The 11,967-nt window shown below is 42.8% G+C and overlaps 1 protein-coding gene across 2 annotated transcripts; it reads right to left on the bottom strand.

Annotated features, from left to right (window-relative positions):
• Positions 1-5,143: 5,143 nt before the first annotated feature.
• LOC122544295 (zona pellucida sperm-binding protein 3-like) lies at positions 5,144-11,319 on the bottom strand. Of its 2 annotated transcripts, XM_087982939.1 has the most exons (8): positions 10,955-11,319; positions 10,512-10,807; positions 10,228-10,405; positions 10,025-10,142; positions 6,036-6,127; positions 5,866-5,966; positions 5,483-5,611; positions 5,144-5,399 (listed from the first exon to the last, which is right to left on the bottom strand). In XM_087982939.1, the coding sequence occupies exons 2-8, from the start codon at positions 10,516-10,518 to the stop codon at positions 5,269-5,271; spliced, it is 756 nt and encodes a 251-aa protein (XP_087839065.1). In that variant the 5' UTR covers positions 10,519-10,807; positions 10,955-11,319; the 3' UTR covers positions 5,144-5,268. The 2 variants fall into 2 exon arrangements, with proteins under 2 accessions (XP_087839065.1, XP_087839066.1); XM_087982940.1 differs by lacking the exon at positions 10,955-11,319 and having other exon boundaries at positions 10,512-10,876.
• Between the last annotated feature and the right edge of the window lie 648 nt (positions 11,320-11,967).

The raw sequence follows: 11,967 nt of genomic DNA, 5'->3' as shown, positions 1-11,967 counted from the left end.
CGCAGCAGGTCAGGCAGCATCCAGGGAACAGGAGAATCGACGTTTCGGGCATAAGCCTGAAGAAGGGCTTATGCCCGAAATGTCGATTCTCCTGTTCCCTGGATGCTGCCTGACCTGCTGCGCTTTTCCAGCAACACATTTTCAGCTCTGAACACACATACCAACCAGTTTTGCAACAGTTTCCACTCTATTGTTGTTAGAATACTGAATGGATTCAAACTCTTAACATTCGCTTTTACTTGTGTTTTTGTTTTTGTCACTGTTTACCTATTATTTCCTATCTATGCTACTTAACTATGTGATCTGCCTGTATTGCTTGCAAGGCAAAGCTTTCCACTGTGACTCAGTACAATTCTCTTCACGAGATGATCAGAAGTGGGGGATGTTTGCTGATGATTGCAATGCTCAGCACCATTTGCAACTGTTCAGATACTGAAGCAGTGCATGATAAAAATGTTGCAAAACCTGAACAACATCTAGGGCTGGGATTACAAGTGGCAGATAAGATTCATGCCGCACATACCATTTTCAATGAGAATCTAACTTTTGCATTTTTTTTATAATTAGTGGTATTACCATCACTGAACTCCCCACTAACACCACCCTGAGATTACCATTAACCAGAAACAGAGTCAACTGGCCACACATACAGTGGCTTCAAGAGCAGGTCTGTGGCGAGGAATCCTGCAGGAGGAAACTTGCCTCCTGACACCCCAAAGCTTGTCCACTATTCACTTTAAAAGGGACCTTAGGGGGCAGCTTTTTCCACACACAGGGGTCCGTATGTGAAACGAACTGCCAGAGGAAGTGGTAGATGCAGGTACATGTACAACATCGAAAGACATTTGGACAGGTGCATGAATAGGAAAGGGATAGGAGCCAAACAGACATATGGGACTAAGTCTAGTTGGGGAAATTTGGTCAGCATGGATAAGTTAGACTGAAGGGTCTGTTTCCATGTTGCATAACGAGTATGGGAAATAAAGTAATCGGCAGATAATTCAAGCCAGTGCTAAATAATGGGAACAGGAGTAAATGTCAAGGCATTATGCACAGAGCATTTGTAATAAAGTGAATGAATTAGTTTTGTAAATGGATATAAAAAGATATAGTTAGGATTACAGAGTCGTGGTTATAGGGTGACCAGGAATGGGAACTCTTTCTTATTTAGTCACAGGATGAGGATGTCAATGGCAAGGCCAATATTTACTGCCCATCCCAAATCAGGCACTTAAGAGTCAACCATTTGCAGTGGCTGTATAGTCTCATTTGGCCAGACCAGGGAGGATGGCAATAGATGTGGAGCTGCAGAAACACAGGTCAGATTAGCATCAAAGCAGGACAGGCAATGACCCTTCACCAGGACCTGATGAAGGGTTCCAGCCCAACATGCTTGCTCTGATGTGGTCTGACCTGCTGCGCTTCTCCAGCTCCAGATCTATTGACTCTCGTTTCCAGCATCTTGCAGTCCTTATTGACTCCAGGTAAGATGGCAGTTTCCTTCCCTAAAGAACATTAGTGAACCAGATGGATAACTGAATATCTATGGTTTTCAGGAACAGGAGGGAAAGGAGTTGGGATAGCATTGCTGGTTAAAGACATTAATACTGTCATGAGAAAAGATTAGCTCCAGTGAAGTTGAATCTGTATGGGTAGAGCTTCCAAACATCAAGGGGCAGAAAGTGAGAGCAATGGTGGGGAAGGTATTAATTAGAGCCACAGCAATAAAGGTAATATTTGAGTGACTTAATCTACAAATGTATCAAGACAAATCAAATCAGTAAAAGCATGCCATAGAAAAGAAATTTTTGACATGTGCATTGGATGCTTTTCTGCACCAATATGTTGAGGAAGCAACTCAAAAACAAGTCTTCACATTGTACAGTGAGAAAGGAATAGTCAGCAATTTTGTTGAAGGGCTCATTACAGATTGATATATTATCACAAACTTTCATTAACATGGACTATGACAGTGGATTCTGAGACAATGGCCCTGAACCTAAGCAGGACACGACATCTATGTGCATTATGAGGCATAAGCTGTTTATGATAGATTGGGATCATTAGTTAAGGGATGATGGCAAATGGGCAACAGCAAACGTTTAGAGTGCATGGTAGACCTGCAGTGATTGTTCATCTGTTTAGCATATATGAAATAGAGAAGGTGGCTATAGCACAGCCATCAAGGGAAACTAGGGACACTTTAATCCAAGGAAAGGGCATACAAATTGGCCAAAGAGAGCAGACCTGAGGGCTGGGAACAGTTTAGAATTTAACAGAAGGTGTGATTGAAAAGAAAATCAGCTAAGTGAGAGCTTGCAGGGAGCATACTTAGAGAAGCTTTTTTATGTGAACAGGAAGAGAGGTTAGTGGAAGTCATGTTGGTGTTGGATGGGGAATAAAGTTAGTATATTTTGTCATCTTTACAAAGCAGAACACATTTATAAAATTTGAGGTATGTATATATAAAGTGAACAAGTGTCACTTCCCTAGAATGGGGGATTTCAAGACTCCGACGCATATTTAATGAGAGAAAGATTTAAAAAAGGACATGAGGAGAAAACATGCCCCCTAGTGGTTTATGTGTGGAATTAAGTGCCAGAGGAAATGGCAGATTAGATTAGATTACTTACAGTGTGGAAACAGGCCCTTCGGCCCAACAAGTCCACACCGCCCCGCCGAAGCACAACCCACCCATACCCCTACATTTACCCCTTACCTAACACTATGGGACAATTTAGCATGGCCAATTCACCTGACCTGCACATCTTTGGACTGTGGGAGGAAACCGGAGCACCCGGAGGAAACCCACGCAGACACGGGGAGAACGTGCAAACTCCACACAGACAGTCGCCTGAGGCGGGAACTGAACCCGGGTCTTGGGCGCTGTGATGCAGCGGTGCTAACCACTGTGCCGCCCAGATGCAGGTACAGTTACAACATTTAAGAGACATCTTGATAATTACATTAGTAGGAAGGGTTTGGAGGGATGTGGACCAGGTGCAGGCTGGTGAGACTAGTTTAGTGTGGGACTATGGTCAGGATGGACTGGTTGGACCAAAGAGTCAGTTTTCGTGCTGTACGATTGACTATAACGAATAACATCCAAAACATTTTGAATACTAGATCTAAAGGGGAACTGAAGGAAATCAGTTAGTACAGAAACGGTTGGGAAAGTAATGGGATTAAAGGCCAAATTCTTAGGGCCTGAATCTACATTCCAGAGTGGCCCTAGAAATAAATAGATGCATTAGTGGGTCACCCTCCAAGACTCTATAACGGTACCTACACAGTTGGCTAATGTAACCCTACTATTTAAAAAAGGCAGGAAGAAAAGTCAGGGAATTATAGGCTGGTTAACCTGCCATCAGTAGAGAAAATGCCAGAGTCCATTACAATGGATTAATAGCGAAGCAGTTGGAAAAGTGACAGGATTGGACAGAATTAGCATGGATGTACACAAGGGAAATCATGCTTGATAAATCACTGGAAATAGAGGCTGTAACTAGTAGAGTTAGTCAGAGGAAAAACCAGTGGATGCAGTTTACTTATTGCCAGGAGTTTGACAAGGTCACAAACAGGTGTCCAACATTTAAAATTAAAACACTGATTGGGGGCAACATACCGATGTTTGTTAAGAACTAACTGGCAGGAAGGGAACAGGTCATTTACTGCATGAGAGCCAGCCACAAGGTGGGACAACAGGGATCGGTGCTTGGACCCCCAGACGAGAACAGCAAAAAAGGTAATACTTTCATATTTGCAGCCAACACAAAGCTGGATGGAAGGTTGAACTGTGAGCAGGATGCAGAGATGCTTCAGTGTGAGTTAGACATGTTGAGAGAGTGAGCAAATACTCAGAGTTGGTGTATAATGTGTACATATGGGCAGTTATCCACTTTGGCAGCAACACAGAAAAGCAATTTTCCAAAATGGCAACAGATTAGGAAAGAGATAGGGCAACACTACCAGAATACCCTTGTACACCATTACCAAAAGGAAGTATGCAGGAGCACTGGATAAAAGGTGAATGATTTCCTGGCCTTCCTAGCAAGAGGATTGGAATAGAAGAACAGGGACACCTTGCTGCAGGGACCTGGTGAAACCACAGCCAGCATACAACAAAAATGCAAATGTTTTTGCGGAATGATCTGGGCAGGCTATTTAGGATTGAGAACGTTCTTCTCCAATAGTGATCCTGTGAAATTTTATCAGAGTAATAGAGTCTAAACCACTACTTTCAATAAGGGTTAGATAGAGGGCAGCATGGTGGCTCAGTGGTTAACACTACTGCCTCAGCACCAGGAACCCAGGTTTAAAGTCCCACATTGGATGACTGTGCAAACACTGCACATTCTCCCAGTGTCTGCATGGGTTTCCTCTAGGTGTTCCAGTTTCCTCCCATAATCCAAAGATATATGTTTGCCAGGTGAATTGGCTATGCTAAGTTGCCCATTAGTTGGGGTAAATATATAGGAGAAAATGGGTCTGCATGGGTTACTCTTTGGCTGGTCAGTGTGGACTTGTTGGGCCGATGGGCCTGTTTCCACACTATAGGGAACCTAACCTAATCATATCACTGAGGTTTAAAAAGGTATTAAACAGAATGGACCAAAAGCAGGAGCTGAGTAAGACAATGAGATTGTATTGAATGGTGGATCAGGCTGGAATAGACAACCCCTGCTCCTAGAAGGCAGCAGCACAGCCAACAATATCTTGTACTTGCACCATTTAGCCCACTGCAAAGTTTACCCAGCTACCAATGTGTAAAGTTGCACCTGCAATGGTCACTTCAGGGTAGTCTACTGCAGCAAGCAGCTCAGAGCTCAAACAGGTTCTGGTTCCTCCTCTGCATCTGATCGACAAAGCGGTGACTGTATGGGATTTTTCAGCCACATCATCTGTGCTGTGTTCCAAGTACTGAATAAAAGCTTGCGCTGAATGGTATCTCCAAGTTTATCTCAGCACAAGTTAAAGAAAACCCAGTCTGCAAGTGTTGTAGTAAAAAAGTACATGTTCTGTAGGCCACAGAACCATGGAAGAAACCAAAGACCATTCAACCCATGACATCTACACTGGCCAAAAGAACTGTCAGTCTTCCAAAAAGAGCAACATTTAATTAACATTTTACATTTAAAATGACATTGCCACTTGTACAAGTGGCAGAGGTCAGACATTCCAGATACAGCGTGAGTGATATCTATGACAGCTCGTCCATTGCAGAAACTTGCTTCGTCTTGGTTTGCTCAGGTTAATTCAAGCCCAGGGCTAAATGGAGGGCTTGACCAGCTTGTTAATAGTCAGAGATCCACAGATTACAACTCCCCCTACCACCAAGGCTGACAGCAGCAGAGCCACAGCCCCCACGACTCCCACTACAATCATCAGGTCCACACCATCTGGGAAAAGGGAAAAAAAAAATCATTGGTTAGCTCTTAATACAGGGAAGGTTCAAGTAAGCCAGGTGATTCTAGATCCTTACTGTGCTCAGGAGTTCCTTGCCCATTTGATATATTCTGGTTTTCTCTTTGCATTCTAGAAGCCAGGATTACCAAGGGTCCCATCTGAATTTCACCTGCCTTCCTTAGTTGGTCTTCCTGAGACAGAGACACTAAACAACAGTGTTTATACATGACATTTAACAGTTGAAATGCTAAAGTGTTCATCAATCCAACATGAAGTTGGGAGCCAGTTGGCTGGATGACAGGTTTGGCAATGCAGAGTGACAATTATTATCCATAAGAGATGCCTTCTCAACCTTACCAAAGGTACGACAACTCAGATTAAACCATCAGCCATCAAGTGAAAGTTAACTTGAAACAGCAAGGTAAGCCAGCAAAATAATTTGCCCCCAGGAATACATACCAGCTGCTCTCTGCTGAAAGAGAACATTTCTTCTGCTACCTCTGCAGTTCCCATGGTCACAGCATCGACAAATTTCATTCAATCCCTCAACAGGCATCCACCTATAGAAAAGGGAAATTTCTCAGCTTGCCATCAGTAATTTGCAGAGAAGCTAAAGGTAAGGCACTTACTCATTGTCCAGTTTTTGGAAGAAACAAGCTTTGTTGACTGAATCTGGTACTCCATCTATCTCAGTGACTTTTAAATTACAGGTGATGAAAATCTGCAATGGAAGTCTCAAATCAGAGGCCATCTGTGATACTGTAGACTTAACATTAACTATTCAGATTAAAAGAATCAGCAATAACATTCGGAAATAAACTTTCCAGAGACAAAAAAGGACAAGGAGAAATTGCCTAAGGACAGTATGCTCATTAACCATTGTGGGATGAGGGAGGGGAAGCAAGCTGATGGGGGGATGGGGGGGGGGGGGGGGGGGGGGGGGAGGTGGTAACTGCTTGATAACCTGCTGCCACATGTCAAATGGACAATTCAGATTACCTCCAGACATGCCTTCTGCAAAGGGATTAATTCCTGGAAAATTGCATTGTGAACAGAGTCAATGCCAAATGTAACAAAGAAGAGAAGCTATCAAGGTCTGGACTTAACTCCAGAAGTTTAAATGAACGCTGTAGATGAATGAATCTAAAGGATCAACAATGTCACTAACATTACAAGACAAAACTCCAATAAGTAATCAGTTCAGGAGTCTTCAGTAGCAGAAGCTCAAGAACACTACACAAGTATCAAACTCTGAACATCAAGACAGACACTGTTGGTTGGACTCCTAGCTAAATGTTCTATTAACCAATTAAGTGGCAAAGAAAATTACATCACAAGAACAGGCCCTTCAGCCCGCCAACCCTGCACCAATCCAGATCCTCTATCTAAACTTGTCACCTTATTTTCTAAGGATCTGTATCCCTCTGCTCCTTGCCCATTCATGTATCTGTCTAGATACATCTAGAATGATGCTATCGTGCCCACCTGCATTAGCAATGTCTAAAGAATTTCCACCATACCTCCCTTAAATTTTCCCCTCTTACTTTGAAGATGTGATGCTAGTAATGGAGTCCCCCATTCTGGGAAAAAGCTTCTTGCCATCCACCCTGCCTATACCTCATGATTTTGTAGACCTCAAATCAGGATTTCACCCCCCACCAACTCCATCTTTCTAATGAAAGAAATCTAATCTACTCAACCTCTTCATAGCTAGCACCCTCCATACCAGGCAACATCCTGGTGAACCTCCTCTGCACCCTCCACCAAAAAGGAGGTGGACGCTTTGGAATACAGTGACCAGAATTATACACAGTATTCCAGATGTGGCCAAACCAAAGTCCTATACAACTGTAACATGACCTGCCAACTCTTGTACTCAATACCCCGTCCAAGGAAGGAAAGCATGCCATATGCTTTTTGACTACTAATGACGAGTGTTGCCACCAGGGAACAATGGACCTGAACACCCAGATCTCTCTCCATAATCTCCCTCCCAGACTTTTTCTGTCTAGTTCGCTCTTGAATTGGATCTTCCAAAATGCATCACCTCATTTGCCCAAATTTAACTCCATCTGCCATTTCTCCACCCAACTCTCCAATCTATTTTCTGCTGTATTCAGACAGTCCCTTCACTAGCTGCTACTCTGCCAATCTTGGTCTGATTAGCAAGTTTGCAGATGACTATCTATACATAAATGATCTGGAGGAAGGTATATATGTAGCACACATTTATGCAATAGTTATGCAGAATTATGAGGCTTAACTTGCCAACTTGAAGGGTCTTGTTTGCTATGTGAAACATTTAAATAATGTTTCAGTATTTGATAGTGAAATGTAAGTGGCCAAACAGTGGTTTGTGGTAATTTAGACAACACATCCAACTCAAACGTGATGGCTCCCATTGCATGGGATCCCTCCCTCCCCCCAAATATTGATGATTTGGGACAGACGCATGCAGAATTAGATGGAGGGGACACAAAATGGTGACCAGAACCTGGAGGTGAAAATACCACTCTCGTTTTTGCCAAAGGGGGAAGCAGGCAAGGTGTGGCTCACAGGTGAAACCTCCCAACTCAGCCTGACCACTTGAAATTAGTGTTGCATTCAAATAGCCCATTTTCAATATTCCATGGGCCTTAACACCATAGAACATTCTAGTGCAGTATAGTCCCTTTGATGTTGCAACAACCTGTGGAACCAATCTGAAGCCCATTTAACCTACACAATTCCATTCTGACCATATGTCTATCCAATAATTGTTTAAATGCCCTTAAAGTTATGAGTCTACTACTGTTGCAGGCAGTGCATTCCACGCCCCTACTACTCTGACTATCTATTACCGCTCAATTTAAAGCTATGTTCCTTCATGCTAGCCATCACCATCTGAGGAAAAAGGCTCTTACTGTCCAACCTTTCCAACCCTCCATCTTATGTCTCAATTGAGTCACCTCTCAACCTTCCTCTAACAAAAACAGCCTCAAGTCCCTCAATCTTTCCTCATGAGGCCTTCCCTCCTATCAGGCAACATCCTGATAAATCTCTGAACCCTTTCCAAAGCTTCCACATCCTTTCTATAATGGGAAGAGTGGGAACCACAATTGTCACAAACACCTTTGGAGGACATACATGGTCTGTTTCAATATCCTGATCTGAAGTGATCAGAAGAGGGCTGGGATTTTGAAAATGCTGAATCACATCCATTACTGTTTAGCAAACACTCCCTATTGGACTACTTTGACCAGCCATCTGATATTGATTAAGAAACATATTACCATCTGTTCTTACAATTTCAAGAAAGATACTTGCGACCTTTCTGAAGTTATCACAGCTGAGGTCATTACAAAAATGCTTTTGCTCTACCTTCTGCTAAGTTCATGCCTTGAAATTTTTAGTGAAGCCTTGGAAGGGTTAACTTTGACATTATTAATAAAAAATAAGTTTTCAACATTAAACTCTTGAACTTAGTATTTTTATGAGTTTCATGAATGGCATTCTGACACTCAGCCTTAATAGTACATTGTTAGAAGCTTTAACTTTTATTTTCATAGATCCAGAGGGGCTGCCCGTGGTTAATAATGGAGAAGCTGCTCTGCAGTTGGATAATGCAAATTGAACAGAGGGCCTGACAGCTAAGGCAATTTTACAATGTTTAAGATTGGGACAAGCCTTCTAACCACCTATATCAGCACTCAATCATCTCTACATGCTGCCTACACTTGTGTTAGTGAGTTACACTCCCATCCGCCCTCTATTACAGGATCCTTTAAACTCAAGCAATCTGCATAATCAGGAAGTCTCCCCAAATCTAGCAACAGTATGACTAACATAGCACAGAAAAAAACTGCTTCATAGCACTAAGTCCATGCCAGCTCTCAGCAGCAAGCTAACATTAGGAATGTGTGACTGGTAAAGTCCTGTAAGTTTACTTTTCTCTCCAGTATCTATGGGTGGCATGGTGTCTCAGTAGTTAGCACGGTTGCCTCAGCACCAGGGACCCAGGTTCAATTCCTGCCTCGGGTGACTGTGGAGTTTGCACGTTCTCCCCATGTCTGCATCGGTCTCCTTCAGGTGCTCTGGTTTCCTCCCACAATCCAAAAGGTGTGGATGTCAGGTGAATTGACTATGCTAAATTGCCCATAGTGTTAGATGCATTAGTCAGGGATAAATATAGGGTAGGGGAATGGGTCTGGGTGGGTTACTATTTGGAGAGCTGGTGTGGACTTGTTGGGCTGAAGGGCCTGTTTCCATACTGTAGGTAATTTAGTCTAATTAGCTTTTGAAAATTACTGTTGAAGCTGCTCATCTTTTCAGCCACTCCATTCTTGATCAGATCTGTTTCCTTTGGTTAAGAGGCTTCTGAATAGTGAACTTATACCCAAAATGTCAACTCTCCTGCTCCTCGGACACTGCCTGACTTGTTGTGCTTTTCCCAGCACCACACACAATGCTGATCTCCAGCGCCCACAGTCCTCACTTTCTACTTCTGAATAGTGAAACAGTTTCTCCTTGCTCGACAAACCCCTGAATTTTGAGCTGTTCAATTAAACCCCTCAACTTCAAACTGGAGAACAATCCCAATAGTACGTTGCTCCAGAGGTGTTAACTCAGATGACCTTACCAAGTTCTTTCCCTTGGAGAATCTGAATGCACACAGGCTGATCTGGAGTTTGTCCTGATGAACTCTTGGAGACACAAAAGAAGAACAGGAATCACTAGCGTGACTATCCATCAGGCAACTGGAAGGAAGTAGACAGAATGCATCAGTGTACTAGTAAGACTAAATAACAAGCTTTATCCAAGACTAACTGTGCATACCCTCACCCATTGAAATCAATAAGTTGGTATCTGGGAGTGGAGTCCTTGTCTGGAGTCACTGTTGCCACACAGCTATCAACATAAAGTCTCAAGGGCTCATGGTCTATAGTCATGACAGAGGCCTCAATATGGATGAGCTCTCCCAGATAGTAGACATTTGATACACGCTCTGCATCCCACTTATCTAGAAAGTGGAAGAAAGAGTCAAAGATGTTACAGCTACCACAGTTTAAACTCAATCATAGCTTAAAATTCCAGCTATAGTTTAGAACAAGCATCATGGGCCTTACCATTCATCTGTCGCAAAGAATATGATAGAAATCCTCTTCTCTTCAAGAGAGATTTGAAGGGGAGCCAGGTGGGCCACACAGCTTGACTATTGACATCATCATTCCTACCAGAAGGAAAAGGCCATCAACTTCCAGTTTACACTGAAAACCAGAACATAGAACAGCGCTGGGGAGTATTACCTGGGGTAATGGCACTCAATGAGAGCAATGTCTGAACTAGTTCTCACTATAGCCAGCCTGGGTTCCTTTAGCATATAGTACAGGTGGGTGGAGTAGAGGAAATGGTGCTTGGTTACCTGAAGAGTAGTAATTGTTAACTTCTTAGTTAAGGATCAAAAAAAATTAAAACAAAGAGGAAGTAGTCATCCTCTGGCTCTTCCCCTAAAAAGGGAAAGAACAAGAGGAGGCAAGATATTAGTGGTCATCTAATTCCACTATCTTACCATTACAGTAGTGCCACACTCAGGGAGGGGATAGTAAAACAGCACAATGTTTGTCCCTGCATCCACATAAGTGAACAGGCACCCTGCAGGCCCAAGAGTCAAATCCACAGCCTGGATTAAGTAGCCAGTTCCAAGTAGGTCTAACTTGACTATCACTAGTAATGCCTGCTCCCCACACAGAGCAGCAATAGCATGCAAGGAGGAGGAGTGGAAAACACTTGTAATGGAGGCAAGAACCCAATCACTAGGAATGAGGTCAGGAGTCACCCTGAAGCTGCCCTTCAGAATCTCTTGCTGTGTTAAATATTCACTATGATTACAACAAACTACTCCAATTAAAAGGACGGAAAATAAGGACCACATTACTAACCACCCTTCCTACACACTGCTGAATACAAAAACCCAGCAAACATGCTGTTTAGAATTAGCCTGCTTATATTCAGCTCAACCCACCCACTTCCTCACCAATAGGAAGTTTCTAAAGAATACACAGCCCAATTGAATCAATTATAATAATCATGTGTTTTAGCATCCTCTGTCCTGCCAATGTCACTCTGTCTCAGAATTCATATTAGAATTATGGAGGGTGCAGTCTCCCCTTTCAGTTAATTTAATAAGAATTATTAAATCATCACATGGGAATATTTAAGAACTTAAACAATTAAGTAACCTTTCCAAAGGGCCACTGCATTATATTCTAAATTATGATACAGTTAACTCAAAAACTTATCAAATTATAATTCTGTTTATTAAATCCACAATGCTGTCCACTCTATCTGCTGTCCCTGAGCCATAGAAAACCTCAAACAGGCACAGCAGGCTGTTACTCTGAACAATTGAACACCGAGATAGTTACAGAATTCAGGCCGGTGGGCAGCTTGGTCAAATCCCCCTGTTTTCTGCTCTCTGTCTGGACCTTTAAGGTAGCTATCATGGTGAGGCCAGGGGCAGATTCAGGAAGAGATCCCCTCCATGTCTGGCCAGCCAAATGTCAGGAGTGTGAGACTGACCGT

This window comes from Chiloscyllium plagiosum, unplaced genomic scaffold, assembly GCF_037043375.1.
Source record: "Chiloscyllium plagiosum isolate Xiang-an unplaced genomic scaffold, Cpla_swu_hap1 HiC_scaffold_44, whole genome shotgun sequence".
NCBI classification, from domain to species: Eukaryota; Metazoa; Chordata; class Chondrichthyes; order Orectolobiformes; family Hemiscylliidae; genus Chiloscyllium; species Chiloscyllium plagiosum.
This window is presented reverse-complemented; position numbering and strand designations above follow the sequence as displayed.

Coding starts and splice junctions, on each gene's coding strand:
- LOC122544295 (XM_087982939.1), bottom strand. Junction 6,128..10,024: donor TCTCCAAGGGAAAGAACTTG/GTAAGGTCATCT, acceptor CTTCCATTGCAG/ATTTTCATCACCTGTAATTT. Junction 5,967..6,035: donor TTCCAAAAACTGGACAATGA/GTAAGTGCCTTA, acceptor CCTTTTCTATAG/GTGGATGCCTGTTGAGGGAT.